Source organism: Candoia aspera, chromosome 9 (genome assembly GCF_035149785.1).
Source record: "Candoia aspera isolate rCanAsp1 chromosome 9, rCanAsp1.hap2, whole genome shotgun sequence".
NCBI lineage: Eukaryota > Metazoa > Chordata > Lepidosauria > Squamata > Boidae > Candoia > Candoia aspera.
Genome location: NC_086161.1, coordinates 3,152,044 through 3,178,843, shown reverse-complemented (window position 1 = coordinate 3,178,843; position 26,800 = coordinate 3,152,044). Strand labels below are relative to the sequence as shown.

Sequence of the window (26,800 nt, the reverse complement as noted above, 5' to 3'; positions counted from 1 at the left end):
TCTCGTTGAATGGCTTAAGTTTTTTAAAATTCTGCGCTGCGAGGAGGGAGCAAGGGGGTTCCCGGTGCACACATGTCTGCCCTCTAAGAAGGTGGCCTCACTCTCATTATCAGGCAATGCACACCAGACCAAAGCCTGACCTCTGAGTGTGGCCATCAAGTCAACAAGCAAAGTCTAGAGTCAGAGATCTAGTTTTCACAGGATGTGAAACTGCTGAAAAACCATTCTCAAGCCTCTAAAATTGGAGTGCGCTCTTACTTGCGCATCAGCTGGGGACAAGGAGCCCCCATCACAGGAATTGACAACACCAAACAAGCTGTATGCTACAACAAAGAAATTTATTTAAAAATAAAACTTTTGCTTTTGTTTTTCTTTATTGACACACATGAAACACCCTAAACACCCCCACCCCTCCCACCAAGCTTTTTAGTGGGCCCCTTACCAGGATGAAAAATAAAAAATAAATAACATTAGTATAACCTCTAAAACATTAACAATGCATCTGCAAAACAAAAATGAGGACTTTAGCCCAAATGAATCTTAAAGCTCGGCTATTCTGTAAGAATATTTACCTTCTGTTCTTACTCTTTACAGGTCTGAAGGATTAAATACTGCTAATATATTTTTATATTAATGATATTATAACTTTTAAAATAGTGAAAATCTGTTTCTTTTAACACCAATATTACATTGGTTCTCAACCTTCAGGAGAAATAAAGCTACTTATTAACCACTCTTTCCTACCCAGCAAAGATAATTTATAATTTAGCATAACCTCTCCCCGTGTTGCAGTTTTAGTCCTAAAGAATGGGAACTCTTCGTCGGTGGGTGGAAATGGCCACCCACGGTTAATTCCACTGCTCCAAAGTTGCTGCAAGCTGCAGAACCACAGATGATCTCCCCAGATGCAGCTGCAGCTGCAGCTTTAAGACACAGGGAGGCAACACTTGTAAGGAAAGAAAGTCTCTGTGAACTGAACAGGCACCGAATACTTAATCCACAGGAAACTCCTTGTCCAGCCACACATACGCACAACACACACACACACACACAGACGAGAATCAAATGGGAACGTCAAAGCACAGCGCCCAAGAGGCAGTTCTAGCAGGCCATGCTCTGTCCCTACAGCCCTTCAGGCCACAGGCTGGAGATGCCCCCAAGCTTGGCCCAAGGCAGGCTCTACACACGCCCGAAGGCACCAACTGGATTTTGCTTCCAGGCCAGCAGACTCCATCTCAAGAAGGAAACGAACGATGGAAGAGTTGGCGTTCCGATGGCTACATTAAAATTTCCCAGCAGCACTCTGTCTCCTTTGGGTGCAGCTTTGGGCCAGAAACACCAGCATTTCGTTGTTAGTAACGAAGAAGCCACGGGAGGAGAGCTGGTCCGGGCTGAGCTGCTGCTGGACACATTCATGCTAGCTCGAGGCCAACCGCTGGCTCCTTCCTTTCAAGCTACTGTACGCAAGGAGCAGCACCGGGGCTCTGCAGTCAAGTTTTAAAACTAGCTTCAGATTCGTCCTTGGAGAGAACAGCATTTTCCCTATTAAAAAGGCACTACACATTTGGCTTTCGGTAAAATAAATCAACCCTTTTTTAAAAGTAAGAGATGGGGGGGATGGATGAAGACCAAATGAAAAAGCAGCAATGAACACACCCCAGGAAGCATTTCCCCCTGTACCTCCCTTGTGCTTGCCAAACTATGACACTCACGTGGTTCCTAAAGAAAGAGACGCTTAGAAAATTTCCTTGTGAAATTTAAGACGTGGAAAGGAAACACCTGCTGAAGAGTCCATCGGCTACATGCACTGCGATGCTCACCCTGGCCTGTCTAATCACGGAATGGCACCAATGGGGAAAAAAATGCCTCCCCTGACACGGACACAGGCTGATGCAATGCACAGAGCTCAGCGTCCACCGAGAAGCTTCGCTCCTGGGAGTGCCAACAATTCCCCCAGGATCACACCAACAGCTTCTTCGGTTTTGCAAAGAACTTGAGAAACTGATTCCTGAACTGACACAGATTTAACCACCACCCTGGAGAGAAGAAGAAAAGGGTTCCACCAACCTTTAGGCTGTGGGGAAAAAAGCAAAGCCACTGCAACTCTTTTTTTTAAAAATGTCTCCCATCCTGTCCCTGCAGCAGGAATGTACAATTCCCCTGCTTCTCAGTGCCATCAGCCTCTCCCTCGGCTTCCCTGAGGCCTCCAAGCTCAGTAACCTTTTTCACCCGCAGGCAGCAAGCTTGGACTGGCATCACCAACTTCCAGAAGGGGCTTGGAGCCCACGTGAGGCCTTGGCCAGCTAAGCCCTGGTTGGTGCCTTCTGCAGCCCAGGGAAGACCTCCATATAGCAGGGTGGCACCTCCTGAGAAGACAATGTTACTCCACAGAAACCATCTTCTCTGGCCTCTTATAATGAAAGCCTCGGCATTCTTAACTAGGGCAGAGGAACTAATGCTATTTAAACAAGGAACCCAAACATGCAGTGGATCTCGAGATGTCTGCTTTCATGCCAGGGCACATGCTCTTGCCCTGCAGATGGTACTGAAAGCTTGGGAAGCAGATGAGGAAAGAGGGAAGGAGGAAAAAAGGCTGCTTGCTGACCTTTCACTAGACCACAAAGGTCTCACCCTATCTCTTCCCTAAATACCCAGGAAAAGCAACATCAAGGGCTGAAACCAGGGCATCATTAAGTCAGTGCCTTTCCCAAACATTAATCTTCCAGGAGAGTTTCTTTTGAAGGATCTAACACTTTTGTTCCTCATATAATGAGCCAGGAAAAAGGACCCGTCTTTTATGCTGTTCCACAGACACCCAACACAAAATGGTTGCATTTTTACTACTGAGCAGGTAAGAGAATCCAGGGGGTGCTACGTAAACTTTCTTCGGCAAATGTCTAAGGGACCATGCTTGTGGTTAACTCTTAATTAGAGTTCTACAGGAAAATGTGAGGAGGGGTGGGAATGCCACAAGGCATCTAAAGGCTGTTAAGATGGCAGCTCTGTTGACCATATCATCAGGAATGTCAAGGAACAGCTGTTGTGGCCCAACCCAGCCTGGAGAGCTTCAAAGCACAGGAGGTTGGGGGCCGCCAAACTAAGCAGCTTCTACTTCCCACCCGCACAAACAGCTTCCCCGATCCAAGTGAGAGCTGTCAGCATTTGCCATGCCATTGAATCCAGTGTGTGGCAGGTGAAGCTGGCATCGGGAAGAGGCTGGCTTCCAAAGGAGTGCTGAAAATGACAGCAAGGACCAGAAGAAGGGGGGAAGGGGAGCAGAAGGAAGGTACTGAAACCTCTCGCTTCATCAAGAATCTGTACCTGATAGGGTTCGCAAAGCCTGAGCCCAAACGTACAGCAGCAAATAGGCCCATACGTAGTATCCTGAACCACGAGGGATGTGGAGATACCGTCCAGCATCTTGGCCTCCGGTTGGAATTCACAGCACGAGACACGACCACACCCTTCCCCGTTCCACCAGCAAAGGAAACCGATGACAGGTGTCCAAAGTTAACAAGTCCGTTCTCTCAAATTAGAAAGTGCAAGGGGGCAGGTGGGCAAAGAGGGGAGAACCCAAAGAGATACATGAGACCGTTGAAGACACATCCATCCGCTCCGTTTCACTCCGCTTGAACACCTGGACTTGCACAAAACCCTGATGGCCGATTCTCAGCAGAGGCAGGCCTGGCTTCGCAGGAAGTCCCTCAAGGAGCCTGTCATCTCCTCCGGGCCGACGCGGGCAAGAGACTGCCCAGGCAGGTGGACTCATGGGGCTCCAGGCAGGGCTGAGAGAGGTGCTATGTAGCCACGTGCGTGGGGGAGGAAATGGAGACAAATTCCCGGAGAATATTCTTGGCCATGTCAATGTTGTTGTGGGCGATGAGCAGGGCTTTCTGGATGTCCTGATACGAGTAACCTTGGCTCATGAGATTCTCGATCTCGCTGGAGAGCTGCGGGGAGGCCACAGGGACCGGCCCTGCCCCGCTGACCTGCAGGCAGCTGCCCACTTTCCGTTCAGAGTTTATTCTCCGAGGCAAAGGTTTCGGTGGCCTCTCTGGAACTTGGGAGACATCTGAGACATCTGCAAGAGAAAGCAGCACACGGCTGAGAGGAAGAGACATTGAATCGGCAGGCCTCCTGCTCTCTCCTGATGCCAGCTCTACAAGCTCCCTTCATTTTTTGTGATGCTCCTTACCTGGCCACTGATGCTAAGATCAAACCACCACCACTCACCCTTTAAGTCAGGGGAAGTCACCAGTGACCGGGGAAGGCTGTGTATAATGGGTAGTAGGAGTAACCTTGAGGAACAGGAGGCAGAGCTGTAACCGAGGCAAGGGTCAGAGAAAAGAACTCTGAGTCTGGGGCAGAAATGTAATCTGAGAAAGCATCTCCAACTTGACCCTCCCTAGTTCTCATGAAGATGGAGTGAGGGAGGGAAGCGCATTCAGACTTGGATGTTTCTGTTACCTTATAATAAAGGAGTATTAACATTCATAACAAGGGCAACCTAGTCTGTTCTACCTTGAAGGGCTGACATTGGGGCGCTCAGGTGCTTATCCCTGCAGCAGGCCTTCTGAGCACCGCCTGACGAACTGCAAGGAAATGAAACAGCTCAGAATTGTACTGCCTGCAAGTTCCTCCCCTTTCTTAAAGGCAGGAAAGGGAAAGCACGGGAGGACTTGAAAGCGTGCAAAAAAGCCAGCAGTCGTTACCCCGCAGCTCCAAGGATTTGAGTGCTGAGGCTTCCTTATCAAAATCCACGGCCAGGATTTCTGCTCAACATTTTGCCAAGGACACATGGCCAAGCTCTGCCACCGCCTCTGCCCTCAACCTTTTAGGCCCTGCCAACAGGGTAATGCAGGGCTGTTTCGTACAGGCACACCCCTCCCGCCACACTGCCAAACGACACGCTTAAGCACCCGTTAGGATTTCGCCATCCAGAGAGGCACGGCTGAAGGAGGAGGTCGCGTTGGAGATATCGGACAGCGTGCGACGAGCTGTGACCATGTGGTTGGATGGCCGAGGGACATCATAGCCATCTTCCTCATTCTCAGACTCCTCTGGACCATTGGGGGCATCCTCATCAGCTACTGCATCACCTACGTCTGAAAAGAATTAAGCAGCAGCACACCTTCAGCTCCCTGGCCTGCAGGCCCATTTGGAGAGGGCGTGTCTTGATAGCCCAAACCTCAAAGCTGAACCAACTGCACAGAAATTAAAGTTAGGATACCCAGCACATATGAAGGCTTCCCAATCTGAAAGCATCTGGGAAATGGTGTCTGGGCCATCTTTCTTCATTCCATAGAAAGCAAAGATCTCAGAGAGTCGGAGGGGAGTTTGGTGGAAGAGTTGCCTGTAATCTTCCCTGCTTGTTACACTGTACATCGCAAGAGTAAATTCTCAGTCGTACGGAGGATGGTGACTGCTGTGTAAATACAGCCACGTGCAAGCAGGCTCACATACTCAGAAGGGGCTGGCTCAATCCTCCCTCCGTCGAAAGGGCGGGAAAGGAAATTAGGAGTTAATGGCTCTGCATGGCACACAGGCACAAACAGAGAGAGAATGAAAGCAAAGCCACCGGTCGGAATGCTCGTGCTGTCTTAAGTGTGCTTTTCTTAATTGAGAGAAGCTGGTTCCTTGGCTGATTCTGGCTCCTTGTGATATAAATCTAGCCTAAATGCCACTTCACAGGAAACTTACCAGACACACTGGCAGCTTCAGAGGGACATGGTGCTGCCTGGGACTGAATGTTGAACATTGCCTCATAGGTAGTTCCCTCTATTTCCTGGTCACACTCCAGTACGCTGAGCAGAGAGAAAGAAAGGGCACAGGAGTCAGGAACTTACTCAACTCCTACAGCAGGAAGAGGAGGAGGTGCTCAAAGCTTCACCACAGACCTACAGGCCGCTTAATGCGACGCGGCTCCTCGTCTCACGCGCTGCTTGGGTCTTCCAGTGTCCCTGGCCATCACACGTCTCCTGAACAGCTCCCCTTTCATCAGGCTGCCTTTCCAGCCCCATGCTAAGCCTCAAACAGTCCTGACAAGGTTGCAGGGAGCTCAAAAGACAGCTGATTTCACCCATAACTACCCCTTTCCCCTCAGAGCCTCGGGAACATGAAATCTCAGTCAGAATCACAAACGTGGTGGTATAAAAAAACAACTCCCTCACCGTGAGCCTGGACTTGTTTCCAAAGGCAGCTTGGCTTCGGACTTTTGAACAGCACAGCCAGGTGGCACCAGGGGCAAGGAGGAAGGTGACATGTACTCTGAGTCTTCATCATTCCCAGTGGACTCTCCGGATAGCGGCTTTGGGGCAAGCAATGATCTGGGGGGGGGGGGGGGGGAGAAGGGAAGAGAATACAGGATCACCATCCATGAGAAAAAAAGCAGCCTGTTGCTCTCTGCTAATAAAACTTCCAAACAAAAGTTTGGAAGGCTTTCTGTCCATGTGTCAAATCTTTCAGAAGCTTAGCTCTGTGACTTGCAATGCCTGGTCTTGCATCACAAATGACACTTCTGGCAATACAGCCGCACACCCCAGACCACAAAGCCTCATGCTCTTAATATGTTACATTACTCAGCTGCTGAGCTTTGATTTAATTCTACTTTAGTTTCATAATGCTAGACTCACCACTCGAGTGGTTCTTCTCAACTACAGTCACTCAAAGCAATCACACTAATGTCTGTCTATCATATTTATTCACCGTCCATCTCGTACGATGACGACTCTGGGCATTAAACATACCCAAACAAAACAAAAAATCGAGCCAGATTTACCTAAGCGGCTTAACATAAAATGACCCACTCCATTTTGTGCATTTTAGCTTCTCAGAAAGCAATGCCTTCCACCACAGAGATGATCAGAAACCACAGAGGAATCAAAGACCCAAGAGGAAGCTCTCCCCAGAGTTACTACTACTGGGAACTGATTGGGCAATTCAACCCTCTACTGGTGATATATTCTTAAAAGTTTCAGCAGCTGGGTCTCCTTGAGGACACACCTTACCTTACAGCAAGAGAGTAGATGGCATTGGCAGAAGAAGAAGGTTTTATTTTTGAGTGCTCACTGTCTGAGCCCGCAGGGAGCCCACCAAGTTGGTTCTGCAAGAAAACATTGCATCAGGCACCACCACCGGCATATGGTTGGAGACCAAAAGGTGCATCTTTATTAAGTCTGCTGTGAACCATTTTTTGGTTGTGAAAGTGCACACTTTGGCATCACCTGTTAGCCTGTAGCCAGTGCATTAGCTCCTTCTCTCAAGGAGGATGTCACCATCGCATGGACCCAATTATATGTTACCTCCTGAGCAGCCTTCACAAACCAGGAGGGACAGGGACCTAAACAGGTGGCTGGGTTACCTGTCCCTAGGATCTTGCCCATTTCCTCAGGAGTTACAGGATGAAACTCCCCCCAAGTAACCAAGAAGGGCCATGTCAGCCCCACCACAATGGGACCTGCCCAGAGCTCAGCTCCAAGCAACTTTGTCCACTAGAAATAATCTTGCTATTCCCATTGGCTTGCTGTTGTTGCCTTCTGTAGCTTTACAAATTTCATAAACAAACAAACAAACCATAAGCCAGCCTATTTTGTGACCCTGTTCCTTTGAAAGACCGGGGCAAGACACAAATCCACTTGAATCTCTCCGGCCCTCAATCCCGCAACTTCCACAGAGTACACGGCGGGACGCATAAACGCTCACACTCCAGTGAAGATGCGGACCACCATCTCATTACTTTCGGCCCTTACACGGTCCGAGGCTCAAGATCTTTGGGGTGAGATAAAGCAGGCTTTCAGGGGAGGTCACACTCACCACCGGAGTGTCCAGACTCAGGGTACTGCCAAGTCGGTGAGTCTCCGCTCTGGAATCCATTTGGGAAGGCAGTGAGAACGGGAGGGAGTGGCGGTTCTTCAGCTCCCTGCTTGCCCATGCTTCAGCTGGGGCCTTCAGCATTGGTCGCGATGGCCAGAGCTCCCCCTGACGGTTACAGGGCACGGGGGGCAACTTGTCCCTGGAAGGACAGTCCCCCGGAGTGCAGGGCAAGGGTCGTCTCTGGGGCCGACTCTCTGTTCCGATGGCGTGTGGCCTGTCTGGAGGTGGAGGTGGTGGAAGATCTCGGTGAGTTGGCGGGATCGGCAGAGGTTTATCCTTGTGGAGAGAACCAAGCGCAGCCTATAAAATAATGGAAAGCCTTCCAAGCAACTGTCCATAATTTGATTCTCTACAGCAGGCCAGCAACCAATGGAGGAAAGGGGACTCTGGGGTGAGCACCATGCAGCCAAAAGTTCGTATGGATCCACAACACTCTATCAACACGGGCAGGGAGAAGTAGGGCCCTGGCTGAAAAACCAGTCAGCCAAGGCTGTCAACCTGACGCTTCATTTAACCAAACAAATACATGAACAAGGGTGATGAAGCACCAAGAAGAGGGAAAGGGGAAAAGTCCACAGTGTCAGTGAAGAAAAACCTAATTAATCAGGACTGACACATTTCAGACAGACATCTTTCAAAAGGCACCTTGTCGTCTACAAGGTCTGCCACAGAGCTGGTACCTTAGAAGTGGTTCCTGGGCTCGAAGCTCCGGGTGGGTTGGACACACGCTGCTGCTGCTGCAGAAGGTCCAACCGCGGAGGTACTGGGGGCAGTGCTGCCTGTGGAGTCATTGAAAATGGAGAAGGAGGACGCTCTACCTGAAGGGATGCCAAAAGGAAATCGGATTAAGAGATTTTAGAAGTCCAGTCTAGCGGCCAGGTTCCCGCTACCTTGGCGTTCCAAGTCACCTTCTCTCCAACTCAAGTGAGAGTTCTGCTGTTTGCCTCTACTGAGCATACATGAACAGGTTCTCTTCCTTCCTGCTAATTCCAACCCCTCAGCAAGAACAAGGCCTGCTCTGAAGAGAATTGCTCTGTCACCAATTGATTTGCACACTACACTTGAACTGGACCTGCAGTGGGCAAAGTCTTTAAAACCAACAGATGGCCAATGCGGTCATCTTACATAGAGCCACCAGCTGACAGCAACTGGGGCACAGGCATGGAGTTAGTCTCTGACAGGACACACCGATCCCAGTATCATTAACAGCTTCCCAGCATAGCAGAAAACAAAATGGGTCTACCTATTATGCAAATCAAATGCTGTACGTCAACAGGCAAACAACGGCAGCCTCAGCAAAGTCTAAACCTTCTGCGCTGGTAGTGAACTCATCGTTCGAGTGAGGCTCAAAGAGCCGCGTAGCTAACCAGCACCCCTCGAGCACAAGGGGACAGTACTGACAAGCTCAGCTGTAGGATGGGCAGGCGCGAAACACAGCAAAAACCCAGAAAACACACACCCCACCAAATTGAGCTTTGCGCTGCTTACGGGCTGCGTGGAGGAAATATATCAGGAAAGAGCGCAGGCAGAGAGGACAGGACTACTCATGGCAACATTTTACTGCAAAACTCCCAGCCGACTGCCAAATATGCGCATTAATATTGTTAATTATACTGACGTTCAGTTAAGGTGGAATGCTGACAACAGTCTGAAACCAAGCGCTAGAAAAGCTATCCAAAGCTGGTGCGCATGATTCACAGGGGCCCAACGGAAGGAAAGCATGTCTCGAATGGTTCAGGGTCTGTGGAGAACATCACTCTGAAGCCCCTGGGGGCTGCCTTTATCTATCCATCCATCCATTCATCCATATATTACTTCCATAGAAGAGACCGACAGTCCAGGCTTACCTTTGCACCAGCCAGCTCTTTCATCATGAAGAGTGATTCATCTGTTCTGTCGTCATCCTCGTCGTAGTTTGGAGAGGGGGCCCCCTCTGCCCCTTGCCGCAGGAGCCCTCCCCCTCCTCGGGGATCAAAAGGGTCCACTACAATCGGTTCCGTGCCTTTAATTTCACACCGGCAGAACGGACACCCCTGCCCCTCCGATTCCTGCAGGTAGAGCGCAGGGAGGGATATAGGGACCAGGTGATTCACTCAGGGCCTCCCCGTGGAACCCTGAAGTAAGATTATCTTAGCACACAGGAGGGAAGAAGGAAAGGACTGAACTTACAACTTGCTATTGCAGTAGGAAATTAACTAGCCTGAGTATGTGACTAGAGGTCTATGAGAAAAGGCAAAAGAAAGAGGAAGGAAGATCAAATGATGCCCATCTTAATCTCTCTCTCTCTCTCTCTCTCTCTCACACACACACAACACAATACCCCTGCGTCTTTCAAGGTAGCTGCACGGGTCAGCCACTCCACGTTTGCAACACTGTCTCTCACTGCACAAACCTTTGGCGCACAACTGCTTACCTGCATAAAAGTTGACACGGCCTACAGAAAAACACCCATTCTAGGTGCCTTTTGTAAAGCTGGAGATAGCAGTGACACAACATGCCCAGCCAGGCAAACCGGCCAACTGCCGTTTTCTATACGGGCTGCAAAGGGCTGGTGTTCCAAGAAGTGGGGCTCTGGAAGGGAGCAAATCCCATACCTGCCATGACGTGAGACAAGAGGTGCACATGAGGTGACCGCAGGGTTCGATCTTCACATCTTTGTCATTTTCTGCACAGATTTTACAAAGCTGGAAAGTGGAGCCCATCTCACAGTACAATTCGTATTGCTCCTGGGGGTAAGAAGAAAAAAAGGGATAGACCTAAAAACACCTTCCTGGAAACAGCCTGGACAGCTTTTAAAAGCTCAGCTTCAACAATGGCCACTGAAAGGTTAACGCTTGCAATGCATTAAAAAAAAAAATCCATCGATGGCTACTTATTTCCAGCTCCAAAGGGTAGGGGTATCATTAATAGAACAGGGTGTGATTCTTAAATCATGACTGCAAGGACTTCAAACCGTAGGCACGGGAAGAGAAGGGAGATCTAAGTAAAAGAAAGCGTGTCCTGGCTCACTTTCCTAACTACTCCAGCATCAAACTCTGGGTTCATTACCCTTTCCTCTCAATGTAGACGCCATAAATCCCTTTTGAGCGCTTTCTGTATTTTTTTTAGCATAGCACGAGACGCAAGGAATGGAAAAGAATCGGTGGTCCCTGCTTACCTGGGTAACTTTAATGTGATCCTGCGGTGTGGGCTCACATAGGCCGGTCAGATCAGGGTTCTGGTTTCTTCCATCAGGATACAAGTAACTACAGAGGAGAGATGCAAAGGTTATTTATTATTTATTTCAAAAGAAATAAACAGCTGAACAGAGCAGAGACAAATGGGAGAGATGCCACTCTTGGGGAGAGTTTAATTATGTGATAAATGTAATTATGAAGAGGAGGTTTTAAAAGGAGAGCCCTTACGAAGCCCCAAATGAGAAAAATAAATTTTGAGTTGTGATTCTTCTATTTATTAAAATGGAACATGTCTCTCATCTTCAAGCTTCTCACAGCCAAACCTGTTGCAATCCTTTAGCCAATCAAAGGTGTGGTATTTTAAGTAAGCTTGCAACGATTTGCTGTAGGTGGCCTGGGAATGATGTCACGTGCATCATGACATCATCATGCAAATGATGCAACACACCTATTGGCATCAGATATCATCAGGCAAGTTCATAATTGCATCTTTTGCACAATGAGGCCCTGACACACCTGCCATCTTTTTGATGTGGCTGTGGTTTGTTACAGATGCCTGTGGTGTCAAACTCCATAGGGTTGGAAAGAGAAACTAAATCTGTTGTGTAACTAAGAATTGTAAATAATCTTGAATTCAGATGCCTCATAAGGTGAGTTATATTAGGACAAGCAGAAGGGCCACGTTGTTACTGAATGCAAATGATCTGAAATCTCAGAGAAATTGCTATGATGTTTCAAATGCTCTTCAGCTGCTCTAGGACCAAACACACGGAATTCCTCTTTTCTTCTCTGCTTTTCAATTACAAACACATTAATTGAAAAAGAAAAACACAACCACAAGAGTTGTCACACTGCCCAAAAACAAGTCACTTACAAGCCTTCCCTGAAGCCATCAATCAGTGCTTGAAAAAGGGGTTTGTTGTGGGGAATTGTCTGGAGGATATTTCCATCTGCAGTCACATAACCAATTGCCCACTGACCAAGTCGGGTACAACTCAGACGAAAAATATAACTAAACAAAAAAAAAGAACATACCAGAGTTTGATAGCTGAACGAATATGTAGCTGAATTTGAACTATCTACTTATGAAGCCTTTTCTGAAAGACAGGGCAGCAGAAAATCTCTCACTAAACTTTCCCCATAATGGGTGGTGTTTATATAATTATCTGAACACTTCTTTCAATGTGCATTAAGTGAGGATGCCCCTCACTTCTGTGATACTCCAAGTTGGCTTAATCATCATATAGGGGCATTCCATTTCTAAAGGAAAAGCTGTAGGCCTCAAACCTCCATGATGAAAAACCACCATTCTCTTACCCAAAAAACGGGTACCGGTGAACATCTAAGCTTGGAGGGAACTTATGATTAGCGTGCCTAGCCCTGCAACTGCAATTTACGGTATTTCAAATTTAGGACATCCCTGGTGTCAACTAATTTTGATATAAAATGCTTAAATATAACAACATGGTTTGACATTAGAAATGTTGCCTTTAAGCACTCACCTTCCAGGTTTGTGAATGAACTTCTGAAGCCGTGCTTTAACCTCATCGTATGTCAGGAATGCCATATACCCGGGATGAGTCACTGCAAGGCTATTCCAGTTCCTGAGCAAAGAAGACCATGGCTGGGGGAGGGGGGGAGGGGGGGCAACTATCAGGTAAGCAGATTCCAACAGGGAAACAGCCCTTCCTATTGTAGCTTCGCCATCCAGGAACCTGCTAATAACAATTTAACTGGATGAGGCCTTTTCTGTTTCTCATGCAGTCAAATCCCCTCCCTAAGCTGATTTCAGCAACATTCAATGCTGATTACCCTTAAGTTGATATCCCATTTAAAACCACAGCACAGAATTTAACTGCGTTCCAATGGGGCATGACAACTTTCTCCTCAAAGCTATCTCTCATGTCAGTGTTTAAATCCTCCAGCTCCCAGAAATCTAAAAGGACAGCACAAACCATAGAGATTTTGGAGGTATGGAGAGACAGAGAGGAGGAACAGTTGAAGTCTGAGACTCTACAAGTCAGAGAGATGAAGATTGGCAATTCTGACAGAAGAAGGAGAAAGCTGTTTCAGCGTTGAAGCAACATCTGTATTTAGGAAAGCCATGACTTAAAAAAAAAAAAAGCAGCAGCTTACCTGAAATAGACGGGTAAAAATATCAAATTCAAACACTGAAATGTAATCGTTGCATGTCAAGTCAATAGTTGATTTCAATGCCATTGCTTCCAGGCCTGAACTTATAGGATGGACTTCATGAAGGGCTTGACGGAAGGTCTTCCATGGGACAATGGTCCTAGCAGTGGGATAAAAAATATTGAGCTTACCTCTTTTGCAACACAGGAACTTAAAAACACCAGCTGAATCAAACCAAAGGCCTCTTTCATCCAATGTTCCATTTCCTACAACAGCCAATCAGATCCCTCTAAAAAGTCCCTGAGCAGGACAGAGGCTCCACAGCTCTGTCCCACTCATGCTTCCTCGCAATAAATATTCAAGCACACATCACTTCTGATATTGGACATTATACAGTAGCTTTCCCCATGAATTCTCGGCAGTAGCACCCACCCTTTGGAACGTCTTGCCCCCAGAGGTAAGATTAGCCCCATCGCTTTTAGCCTTCCGGAGGAAGTTGAAGACCTGGCTCTGCCACCGGGCTTGGGGCAGGGAGGAGAATAATCATACTTGGGGTTGGCTGGTGCCTTGAAGTGCCCCTCCTACATGATGGTTGTAGAGATCACAGCCATCTGGTTTTTATGAGCTGGGGTAGTCAAGAAATTGTTTTGGTTTTTAATGGGATTTTATTGGAATTTTATTGAGTTTTTATTGTATATTTATTCTGTGTTGTAAACCGCCCAGAGTCCCTCCGGTTGGAGGAGATGGGCGGTGACAAGTTCGATAGATAAATAAATAAATAAATTCGTCTCAAAACCATCCAAGTTAATGGGCAAACTGTCCACGGGCACAGATTCACAACTGCAAGGGATGGAAATAGACAAATGCAGGTACATTTGTTCCAATGCTTTGTTTAAAATAAATGATTTACAATACTGAAAGCAGACAACATCAGCTCCAATTCTTAATTTGTTCAGTACTGATAAAAGCAGCTACTGACGTAGCAGCAATATAAAGGAATGTAACATAATTGCGTCTAAACAAGATCTCTGACATCTAAGTAACTGTACTGATATATTAAATGAAGGAAGTAATGAAGGAAGACCAACTGCTTACAAGCAAGGTTATGAGTGCACATATTTTGTAAGTCCTAATTTGCAGATAAGACGTGCATATTTCATAAATGGAAATTCATATGGAATGAAAATTATTCTGGAACGCGACCAAAATCAATCTCTAGAGATAAACATCTAAAGTTATGGCCAAGCCAAGCGAAACATTAATTCCTCTTTCCACCTTCAGTGAATACAGGAAGATTGATCTAAGCAAGCTTTAGGACCTACAGAACTGGAGGATAGGTTGAAAATGTAGTTTATAGGATTAATATTCTTGGGAGCCCATTTTGTTGTTTCTTCATTCCTGTATTTGGCTCAATCTTATCCTAACATTAACACAGGCGTCATCAACGAATCTTGTCCCCAAAGTCAACACCTCTGTATAAGTATGACCAAAGACCACCATGAAGCTTTTTTTGCTGCTCATAATCCTATGCTGGTGGTGGCGACAGTCAGACATAGAATATTTTCAAAGGAATACCTGAATAGTTTTGCCACCCCTGAAGTGGGATTGATAGTCTGGGAGCTTTGGGGTTCCATCTCACATATACTGGATATGCTAAAACCATGACAGGTAAACCACTGCAGTTATGAGAACTGCTGGAGCCGAGAAGCTTATCTTGGAAATTCCACTTACTTTTCCTCAAAAGCTTTTCTCCAGAACTCTGCTGCATCTGCCTTTGTGATTCGGAAGGTGTCTCCTTGGAAGAGCCCACCTGGAAATATGCCTTTCAGCTCTGCCAGCATGTGGCTGAAGATCAGGGACAGTTTGGTCAAGTTGCGCCTGTAAGTTCAGAAAATCAAATCTGCCTTGAGACGGGAAAGCAGCAGCCAGGGAATGAGAGGAGAAACAGGAACTTCCATTTTTCAATCAAGTCACGTTCTGGACTGATTTTTCGAACAGCAAGGCAGCAGTAGCAATGCATTCTAATTCACAGGAGTTTGGAAATTTAGCTTTACTTTACAAGCCCTCTTTCTCTCTTTAGGTATTTTGTTTACTTCGCCAGAAGGTGCAATGGAAAGATTGCTCAAGTGGCTGAAGTAAGGCAGAAAAATTATGGCCCAGCTAGAAGTCACAAGTCCTTCCATCAGTGTTTATTACGTAGCTACCGCCTGTCCAGACAGCATTACATTCAGAAGAATTGCACATCGTAACTGAAGTATGCTTTATTTAGCAAATTAAGTGTCAGTGCAATCCACTGGCTTGGGTAACTGAAAACTGGACTTAGCTTCTTTGAGGAAAGAAAGAAAGGGAGACTGCATCTTCTAGGAAGATCTTTTTGGACCAAAAGAATCCCCAGAGACCTTGGGTAATCCTCTCATCTCTCCTTTGAAGATTTAATAAATAAAATAAAGCAATGTCTGCACTTCAAAATGGCCCATCAGGTTTGAGAAATTGATTTTAGATGAAGAAGGGGAGAACATTTGATTTTTTTCTCCTTCCAGGCCGAAGGAGAAGAAAGGGGGTGTGTGGGTGGGAAAGGAGATGAACCTTTAGCACACAGACATGAGAACAACTTTTCCAAAACAGCTTGAAAGGCCAAATCTTAAGCATTTCTTAGGAGTTCAGCACGAGAGAAATACCAGGTCTCTCTCAGCTCAGCTAGAAAGGCCTCACTGAGGTGTCCACAGGGATTCACATTAGCAGGATGTTATCAGCTTGAATGGCCCAGATGTATTTTTTCCCCCCATCTGATCTGGGGGTTTTGAGATTTAAAAATTAAAGAACAGTAACATGGATTTCTAATATTCCCCCTCCCCCGCCCCCCACACACACCAGCTAGCTTAAACAGGAAGATTAAAATTAACAAAAAAAATTATTTGGAGAAGTCTTCTGTGATATTTACCCTTGGGGACGATCTGTGATTTTCAAGTGTTAACAAGAGAACGAGCAAAAGTGTCCAGAAGCCTACAGGCCTCCCAAACTAGCACTACTATTTCAAGGGCACATTTACTTGGTTCTTTAATTCAGTCTTGATATTGGAGCGCACAAGAACAGCCACCTTCTGTGCAGGTACCGGCAAGTTCTCAACAAAGGTTTACAAGGAAGGGGTGAACTTACGGCACGAAGAAGACTGCTTCCGTAAGGAAATTATCAGCGCCAATGCCAGGGGTTAGCGAGGAGGAGGTTCCTCTGCAGCTGGTCTAATCAATAGTGCCAGATGACCACTGACTGTGAAGGATAAGTTTCCTCCTCCACTCTTACTGCCCTTCACTCTTAAGCTGACATCAAGAAGTGGGCGCAGCTGCTTGGGGTGCTTTTAAATCAACAGGTAATACAAGAGAAGCTAACACCGTCCACAGCTTATTTTACTCACACATGTAGAAAGTAGAGAAGCCTCAAACCTATCTATATACTACTAAAACTCTTGTGTCTGTTTGATACTTTGTAACCTTTAACTGGGCGAAACAGTGCACCATAAGTCAACGATTTTTGAACCAAGGCACCTCAAATAGGCTAACTTACAGAATGTGTCCAAAATCTAGGACCCATGACTCCCATGGAATAGAAATTTGGCAAATTGTATAAAACATTTTTATGACATTAAAATTATAGAACATTTTATGACATGATACAAAATGTTCAACATGGGCTATTTTCAAGGCAGAGACATCTCTGAATGTCTCCCTGAATTTTTAAGAACTTTTCCAATGAAAGCAGCACATTAGAGGCTCTGTCACTGTTGAAGGCATTGAGGAATCTGGTAAGGAAATACCTCTGAAACAATGACCCAGCGGGTCACAGGTTGGCTAGTAGATTCCTAAAGCCCCTCCCAAGATCTTACTTTTAACCAAGGATTGCCTCTTCTGTTAGTGTCATCACATCATTTCTTCCCCTTAAAACAGTATAATCTCTGGACTAATTAATGAGAGAGTCCAACTGATATGGCTACTTTTGTTCCAAGAAGGAAAAGAAGGAAGGAATAGGCATCAATTACCTTTGTAACTTCATGACCATGTTGGGCTTGAACATTTTATTTATGCAAAATTGTGTTTTAGGTATCAAATGCAAGAGCCTCTGGAAGAAGCACCAGTCAGCACACATTAAGCATGATATGTATTCTACTTACAGGCCTTTATAAAGCAACAGTCATATGCAAGGGACTTTCTGGTTGAGCTTTTACCCAGAAGGCGCCAACATCTACAAATGAGCAGCAGTTAAAGAGAGTATTTTTATCTATTGAGTATAGCTATGATGGAATTTCTCCTGTTTTAATTATCAGGCAGTTAGCTGTGAGAGTGTTCATTCCTGATGATTATTTTCCTTATCTGCTACTGTTTTTGCACCATTCTCTCTCTCCTAGTTAATATACCTTCTCAAGTTCATCACGGGGGACCTCCCAGAGAATCAGATATGTCTGTGAGATTGCAATGCAGAGAGCTCACAAAGAACGGAGTGAAGCTAATGCTTCTAGATAGTCAACCACTCTGGACGTTCTAAAAATATGAACTGAAACAGCTTGTGAGATACAAGTTCTGACTCTGTGCTAGAGTGATGACTTTCAGATGTAAGGAGGTGGAGTTGAGACACTGTACTTTTGACTTTAACTTTACAGCATCCAGTCTTACGAAAAGCAAGCATCAACCACTGAAGACAAAATAGTATAACCAAATAACAGAATTAAAAATTAAACACACATTAAATATGCCACATCAAAGCAAGGGATGTTCTGCTTTTCGCTTCTCTCTGCTTGGCTGTCCTCTTCGTTCTTCATTACTTTTTGGCTCTAGATATCTTGCAAAAAGTCAAGAGGTCAACAAAGCACTCTAGCCCCACTGCAGCCTTTAACAGGGTCTCGTTTTCCTGAGTTCAGCTCTCTGTTGCCTTTGCCTCTGACCTGAAGCAGGCTGTTCCTTTCCGGCTTCCTGTTTGCTGGATAAAAACATTCTACCATGATAACAGCCTGTCTTGCAGAAGTCACTCATATGTCAACCCATTTGATCCTTCTTTGCAGCAATAAACCTTTAAAACCATCATTTAACACATCCAACTAGTTCCTTCAGAACTTCCCACAACTTCTTCTGAAAAACATTGTTTGAGTCAATTAACTGAGCTATGACATTCAGCAGAAGGGCTGCCCTCAATCTCAGCTGATGCCTCCCCAGAAAGCATGTCTGCCTCGCATTACATTTCATGAGATTGCACATCAAGCCAACCATTACAAACCCAGAGTAAGTAGAATTTTCAGATTCTCTTCTTGGAAGGAAAAAAGCTAGATAGCCTAACTTTCTTGAATACAAGGCAGCTTCAAGTAGAAAAGCCCTAGGAAATCTTCCAGCAGTTAGTGAACATTCACTATCTTATATTGTTAAGGAAAACAAATATAATCTCCACTGATACGGCCTGTAAACACTTCACAGAATCTCTCTCTTCTGGGTAAAACATTTTTTAAAAAATATGTAGCAGATACAGTACGCTGCAAACTAAAAGTATGCAGGATACCGTTTATATTTTATGGCACCAAATAAGGTTTGTGATCTTCTACAATATTCCTTAGGAGAGCCTAAGGAATTTGCTAGATGTGTTATAAACTCCTTCCAGAGAAGAGCCAACATATTCCGCAAATTCAAAAGCCACTCTAGCTTGAGCAATTTTCAAACTAACGTTAGAATTAAGCATGCCATTACTGTTTCAACCTTAGCCCTAAAAATAATACACTTACACTATCTTACAATTAGAATAAAATTCTTTGCAAAATTAAGATGTTCATATAAGTAAACAAATGGTTTTTGACAAAGCGATTCCATGTTTAAAAAGGCAGAAGGTTACAAGTTTGAAGATTGCTGATTTGGTAAACAAAACAAAACAAAAATACCAGAAGGGTTATGAGTTCTTAATAAATACAAATGTTATGAATGGGTTTAAAAGCACAGGAGACCTCTGAAAAAATATAAATATCCTGTCTAAAAATAACAATGATGCTTCCTTGTTTACATTTTGTGAGGAAGACCGAACATGTACCTGGGGACAGCTTGTGTAAGCAAGTCTGATTCTGCAAGCACTGTTTATTCAAAATGTCCAAACCCAGGATGGATGAGAGGAAACAAGAATACTACCCCCGCAGAAAGGTAATGCATGCTCTTTCTACTGATCTGCTCTGTTATTAACTTTAAACACACCATTTTTCTCAGAGGAGCCAGATGTGCTGGCTCAGGGGCAGACTGGTTCAATTCACAGACTGACAGAGATGCAAGATGTTTACAAGGGACAGACAAGCCTCCCCAATCAGGGGCAGGGCACACATTTTGCATCATGCTGGTAGAGTAAACAAGGGTGTGAAAGATCAGTGTAAAGGGGGAAGATGGGTCCCTTCTTCCTGGCTAGTTTGTGTTCCAGGCTGGTTGGGGTTGAGAACACGGTGTTGTAGACTGACAGAGACTGACTGGAAAATCTGCACGCCTGTACAGTAGAATGTGAGTTTCAGAATGTGCATCTCTGAGTGACAAAGTATGCTGTGATTTCTACAACATAAAGTTAAAACCTTATCAACAGTTTTCTTCTGAAATGGGCAAGAAAAAAGGGCTGGCAAATGTCCAAATCCAATCTTTTAGAAACAGTACCCCTACCTCAATATAATTTTACAGATTAGCTATTTTTTAAAAAAAAGTATACTAAAGCAAACCAAATTAATGTTCAGAGTTTTCCTCCTCCTCTTCTAGCTCAGTGTTCCCCTCCATGCTGAAATTTCACCCTAACTGATTGAGTCTAACCAAATGAAGACATTTAATGATAGCATTTTCAAATAGTCTAAAAGCTCATGAACAAAAGCCGCACATGCTTCTTCGGGATGGGGGAGAGAACAAGCACACTAGCTCTACTTCCTCCTACCTTTCTACCACTCAAAGAAAATGAGATAGCAAAGCCATGAGCCTCTCAGAGAGGATTCTTTTCAGCACATGATTGGCCTGCCACACACAGAGGGCAATGGCAACAACAGTGGAAGGCATCTTGTTGAATTCTTACATCTCAAGGTAAGTATTGCTACTGTAATGCCAACTTGTGATGTTATCTCAAGATCCTGTGCCTGCTTGTTGCATCAACAACTTGAGTCAAATAAAATAAACCCAATTTAAGAGTCTGCCTTTAACAGGAAGTTAACCTATGCAGAAAAATCAGGTTATATGGATATTGGATTTCTTGACAAAGGAGCATTTGAAGAATCAACTTAGTGAGCTGTTCTTGACAAAAATTATTAGAAGGTTATCTACTCAATGCCAATACTGAAAGTACATGATATGTTTCAGCAGCTCACCTGTCTCTATAGCTGGAGAACATTTTTTTGCCTCAAAAGGGTCCGAGAGATTTCACATTACCAACAGTACCAATTATACTTTGAAGGGAAGGGTAGTAATGTTTCAGGCACATTTGATAACTAGAATGAGTTAGCGGTAAAAATGATGAAGTGGGTGGAAAGTAACTAGTTGGAGCTTGTAATTTAATCATAAACATCTACTGAAATTTTATCTTTGGATCTTTGCTCCACCATTAAGTCCTTAAAGTTTGCTCTCAAAATTAAGGGTCAAATATGGGGGAGGGTGCATTTCTTAAGAACTCTGGCCTCACCAGGATGATGCTGCCAGTGAGCCATGTGCTTTTCACCTCTCTCAGACTCCACTGAGGTAGTTAAATCAGTGCATGGCATTCCTATAACAGAGTATTCCATGTAAGTTACAACTATCCTGCTAATGTGAATTCAACCCTTATGAATGCTGAGTAGTCCTATTTCGAAGTCCTACGTTGACATTTATCCACTTCCTGCTTCAGAGCCTGTTTCCCAGAGTAATCAACTTCGTAAAAAATAAATGCACAACTACTTTCAACTCAGCTTTCCAACACAGGGTTTGAAGTTCTGTTTTGCTCCGTCAGCAGCATAAGTTGCTTTCTAGAGAAATACGGGAAAGCCCACATTCAAACGAAGCAGAGCATAACCATGTCACAGAGATGCAACTATGTCACCATCATCTCTCAGTGTACAGAATTATCCAGCATTGCTCTGATTTTGTGGACTAATTCACCAAAGCATTGGCATAGAATTCAGAGCAGGCTCATGAATCAATATCAAAAATAAAGGCTGAGCTTAAGCATGGAACTTCCCTTAACATTAAAAACCAACTACAGTATTTGTTTCTAACCTTCCATTCCTTCTTGGTACCTTACACAGCGCTTCTTAATCCCGACCCCCCAATTGCCAGGCTTTAATTTCCATACTGCTAGTCAACACAGCCAATAGCCATGGTTGGCTTGAGATCAAGGGAACTGAAGTTCCACTCATGAAAGGTACCTGTTTGGTGAAGGCTGTTTGAACATCAGGACCTTCAGCAGTAAAAGCTCACCCATGTTTTTGTTTGTGACCATCTTTAGGCCCTTTACAAGCAATTTTAAAATGAAAGCTGGGACTCCAGAATATGTAACAGGATGTGTTTCCCATTTCTGTCTTCTGTTTCTGACCGACACATTTTCTTCATTCCAGTGGATCTCTTTAGACAGCGTTCACGTTCCTACATAGCAATCTGGCAAGCAAAATGTCTTCTTTTTTCTATGGGCAGCTTTTGAATTTTCTCTAAGAAGCTCTAATTGAAATGCAGAAGTAGGTTGCACAAGTTTCCTACATTCTGAAGTGCACGGTTAATTTGAAGGAAGGGGCAGGCAATTTTTTGATGGCAGACTCTGATAGGCTGCCCCAACAATGCCTTATTGTGTTTTCCTTATCCCGCTCCTCACATTAAGAAACAAAATGATTAGTAGTCAATTTGCTTCTGCACTGTGGATGTCTAATGCTTTGAGTACTTTAAACACGATAACCATGCATATTTCAGAACTTTTCTTTTTAAAAGCCTGTATAAGATCAGCTTCCTTCCTACATGAAGCTGCACACATTTCATACAGACAAAGATACTTGGTATCTGCAGCTTTTTCCTGTATGGATTTGTTCCTCCAGGCCCTACAGCTAATGACTAGCGCGAAATCTTGCTGAGACAGCCAACCTCCCCACCCACCCCCAGTCTCACTGCAAGGCAAGACAAGCAGCTCAATATCCTGGCTACCACTGGCTTTAAATGTTAATCTCCTCCTCCTACTATGCCAAGTTACGTTTTCATAAAAAATGGGAGAGAAATTTACAAGTCCTGGGGCATCATCTCTTTAGAGCAGGACATTCGCTTAATGTTCCATCCACCATGTTACATGAAATCATGACATCAGCAGCTGAAACCTTGACCCCCGAGCAATCACTGAGGCATTAATTTTTATGATCCATGTTCAAAATCTAGCGGTACACTCAAGGAGATTTGTAGCTATTATTCAGGGAAATCCCCTGCAGAGCTCTCTGAGGAGTAATTCATGGATAAGACTGGCTGTTCAAAACAAGCCCTGATCTATCTTTACCACTAGCAATGTACTAACAAGTTGTCTTCTCCAGCCTCCTGCTTCTCATCCTTGGCTCAAGCAAGCAATTGGGAATGCTGAAGTTTTAGGAGCAAATCCCAGCCCAGTTGCAAATGTACACAGTAAATATTATAAGAGTATGAAGGCGCCTCCCCTCCCTGAACCACAACTTCTTAATCTGTGCTGTTCACTGACACTGTTCAAGGTAGCCAATGGTTTATTGAATCCATGGCACACTACCCAGAGATAGCAGCTGACTTACATACCACAAAAAAGATTAACTATGGCTTCCAAATAACGCATGTTTAAAAAATATATGATTAAATGGAAGTGGCATTTGACAGCTTCCAAGGCCTTGAGGCAAGAGTCATGGAAGTCACCAAAATGTCAACATAAACGAGCCCACCTTCCCAGCAATTTCTTGACATCAGCTTTCTTACATCAAGTAGCAGAAACTGCTACTAGCCTCACATGAAACTAAGCTCACAGAACAATGGAGAGAACTAAAGCTCTATTTATGGCGTTAACCACAATGATGCTTTCTTAATTCTAAAGGTAGGCCATGCAGAAGTGGAAAGTATTGCTTGTGCTGTGGTAACAATCAAGCCCCAAGGTTATTTTTCAGAATTCTGCCTTGAGCAAAGAGTTTAAGAAATGCTGCATTTGTAAAATATTATTCAACAGAAAATTGTCTCAGCACCCTATTCAGAACTGGGTGGCAGTAGCTTCTACGTAAGTATTAAGAGACAGTTTTCATGAACAAAGTGTGGCCTGCCATCTCTTCCCACATGTCTTCCAGCATCAATACACATTCAGAGGCAACTCCTCCATCTCAAAACTCCTATTGCCATCTTGAACTTAATCCCTAATTTAAAAATGTAGCCACTGTAGATGAAAACAGCCACCTGCCAACTCTTTGAAACAGGCTGGAAACTGCCCGTTCCTCATGCAAAGTAAAAACAGGCAAAGGCCTATGTTTCTTTAATAGGAGCTCTCTCTGAAGAACCTACAGAGAAGGGAGACTTATAAAGATTAGAATAAATTGATGGAAAGCTTCTGAATATTGAATGCATCTTCCCCAAGTTACTTAGCAAAAATAATAAGCCAAGTATGCCTAAAGCTAAAATGCACATCAACATCACCTCTGACATCACCTCACTATCTATACTCAATGTGATTTAATTGTATTTGTTGACACAGTATTTTGAACATAGTCATATTTGCATTGGGCACTACCTGGGCACATCAACATTTCTTTACAATTCTGCAGCCATTCATAACATGGTACATAATACCCAAAAGTGCTGAAGGAATACACAAGGAGAAAAGCCTGCAAGTATCTAGTGATTTTGCAGCAAAATGAAAATTACCTTCTTCCACATACTGAAGTGAAGGCACTTGATAATGAGTACTCAGGGGCTGGTATAGATATTCAGGACTTTGTAGGCAGTACTACTTTCATTTTGAGCCCATAAGACAACAGTTTTCACCTGTCATTTTACCAATACAGTTCTCTCAAATCAGAGATCCACAAATTTTGGATGGCTTTGATGTCAACCAAGACCTTGCCTGTCTGCCGTATGACAGTAATAGGGACACGCTTTATGTACTGTAGCTACTGTGAAGTCTACTGAGGCCGTACATCAAACACTGTTGCATTAAAACAACATGGTGTTATGGATTATTTGACAATACAAATTTTACACAGCATTAGCTAGTTTATGAGCCCATTTCTGCACATAACCCACCTTGCAATCCCAGCACCTTCAAGGTGTAGGTGACTTTAAATTCGAGCATGACATGGAGATTTCAATGAAAGTGTACAAGCAGAGCAGCACCCCCAACTTATACTGAAGAGCTGCCAGAGAAGCATGACATTCGGGGGGAAACCAAAAGCATACATGAAGCAAAAGCACGCTGAAACAAGGAATTCTGAAAGAAGCAAGAGGGCTTCCCCAGGTCCAGTATGATCTACAACAGTACAGATAAATTTCAGCACAGACAAGCATTACCTAGGCTGGGAATTCTCTTCATACATTCTTTCTTTTCCTTCTTTAAAGAGGCTGATGGTTTGTTTTGTCTTCTTCATCAGGTTTTCCATGAACACCCTGAAGTACTCATTTTCTCCCAGAGTCTCCATCTTTCCCTCATAGCAGGACAGGATGGTTCGCAGATGCTGGTAGGTGTCGGGAAGTAGGTCTAGAATGTAGGGAGGACTGTTCTTTAGTGCCAACTTGGGGTTCTGACATAAACGCACGACCTAAGAAGTGTAAGAGCAAACATAATCAAATATAAAAATACCTTTAGTAGGGCCAGCACTGTTTTGAAACGTAGGAATGCATTATCACAATAGCAGCACGCTGAAATGAATTCTCAAAAATGTGACGATTGGGAGGTTGAGCCTATAAGCTACGAACTCTGATTCATAGATCTTAAGGCTACAAAAGTTCAATTCGGACCACACAACGTACTAATCCTGAAACTTGAGGTAAGATTTGCGGGGGGGTGGGGGGGGCTACCTGTTGTCATGGAAACCTCTCCCACAAAAACATTAATTAAGAGGCCATTTAAAAGTTGCTGAAGCTACTCACGTTCCATAATCAGCTTTTTTAAGCAGTGTGCACAAACCACCAAAACAGCGAACAGAAGAAACAGTTCTAGCCTCCTATGTCCACTCAAGAGTGGGGTCTTACCAATGTTACGGATTTCTAATCAAATTATCAGTGGGACACTTTGTTGAGTGACAGTCAACATGCCGTTACTCAACTGCCTGCAGGGCTCCATGACTCAGAACCATGAGCTTAGAGAAGAAAGGAGGAATGGGTTGCTGATACCCTTGTCCGAGAATCTGCCAACCTAAGCTTGGCATGGTCATAACTCTGCAAAGCTCAGTAGCTCATAGCAACATTTGGAGCATGAGATGAAGGGACAGCCAAGGACTACAGATGAGCAGAGGGGGTGTGATCATCTCCTGAATATTTTGTAAAGCTCATCTTAGGGATGACCAGTTTTCCCATATGTAATACGGAAGCTTTTCTATGCTCAAGAGATTTTTTAAAAAGCTAATTAAACAGTGGCCTTTTTTTACTGCAGGAGACACATTTTGCTATTTAAGACAATTTACCGTATGTAGAGACATCATATTTCAAAACAATCTATTATCAAAACCTCTAGGCAGGTAGAAAATGGAAGATTCTGCCTTGCACACTTAGGAGACAAGTGATAAGGAGGACTTTTCACAAGCTCATCTGAGCATGTGAATTAACTATTTGAAAAGAGCTAATAATCACTTCGATTTTTTTACCCAGACTAATACTGAAAATAATTATCATGAAAATTATGTATGTATTTCTGAAACAGTGAAACAAATGAAAAAGGAACCTTTTATAGGTGATATTTGGTCAGCTCAATCTGGTCAGCACCCAAACAACTGTACAGTGTTGTGGAAAAGCTTCATGCTTGACAGGAAAAAACATCCAAACACTCCTTCACAGTGATCTGTAAGTCTGGGGGTAGCGGGGAGAAGGAGCTACTGTAGACTACTGCTAAACCACAAATACTGGAAGGCTTGTGAGAATAACCTTAAAGTGCAAATAGCACTTGGCACCTAAACTATCAAAAAGGAAATGAGCTGTTGGAAACAGCTAATCAATTATTTTTATCAACTGTAGCTTTAGCTAACTGGCAAGCTCACTGTGTTCTGTGAGGCAAGGACATTGTGCATCCAAAATATCACATTACTCTGCTCTAATTCTGCAAATCGTTTCTTAGGATCTGTGTGCAGCATTAAAATGTGTGTTCCTCGGTTCCATCAACCCCCCCCCCCCACTAAAAGAAGAACCCGCCTGGAAGAATCTCAAACAGTAAGGCCCATCAGCAGTGAACACTCAAGAAAAGTAAAACTTCCCTTGGGATTGCTATATTTTCAGAAACCAGCAATTACTGTATGTATTTAACAGCTACATTTTTCATACGGATGGATTCTAACAAGACTCTAACAATGGACTTGGCCAACTTTTGTAATGTCCAGTCCTCTAGCTATCACTTCGCAAGCAGGAGAATATGAATTATCATTCATCTCCTCCCTAAGGTGTAGTCTGCATTTTTCTTTTAAAAATATGCACATTATGACTAAAATT

The 26,800-nt window shown here is 44.2% G+C and overlaps 1 protein-coding gene across 1 annotated transcript in view; it reads right to left on the bottom strand.

Moving 5' to 3' along the window:
* Positions 1-319: 319 nt before the first annotated feature.
* CBL (Cbl proto-oncogene) overlaps positions 320-26,800 on the bottom strand; it is a 33,099-nt gene continuing 6,618 nt past the window's right edge. The window contains exons 2-16 of the mRNA XM_063311457.1: positions 24,674-24,921; positions 14,913-15,059; positions 13,185-13,341; positions 12,551-12,672; positions 11,923-12,060; positions 11,030-11,117; positions 10,467-10,598; positions 9,720-9,920; positions 8,553-8,690; positions 7,813-8,172; positions 7,008-7,102; positions 6,171-6,326; positions 5,701-5,804; positions 4,920-5,105; positions 320-4,081 (exon numbers count right to left, since the gene is read on the bottom strand). Of these exons, the coding sequence (XP_063167527.1) occupies positions 3,798-4,081; positions 4,920-5,105; positions 5,701-5,804; positions 6,171-6,326; positions 7,008-7,102; positions 7,813-8,172; positions 8,553-8,690; positions 9,720-9,920; positions 10,467-10,598; positions 11,030-11,117; positions 11,923-12,060; positions 12,551-12,672; positions 13,185-13,341; positions 14,913-15,059; positions 24,674-24,921 (2,556 nt within the window). The 3' untranslated portion in view covers positions 320-3,797. The remainder of the gene's footprint in view (positions 4,082-4,919; positions 5,106-5,700; positions 5,805-6,170; positions 6,327-7,007; positions 7,103-7,812; positions 8,173-8,552; positions 8,691-9,719; positions 9,921-10,466; positions 10,599-11,029; positions 11,118-11,922; positions 12,061-12,550; positions 12,673-13,184; positions 13,342-14,912; positions 15,060-24,673; positions 24,922-26,800) is intronic.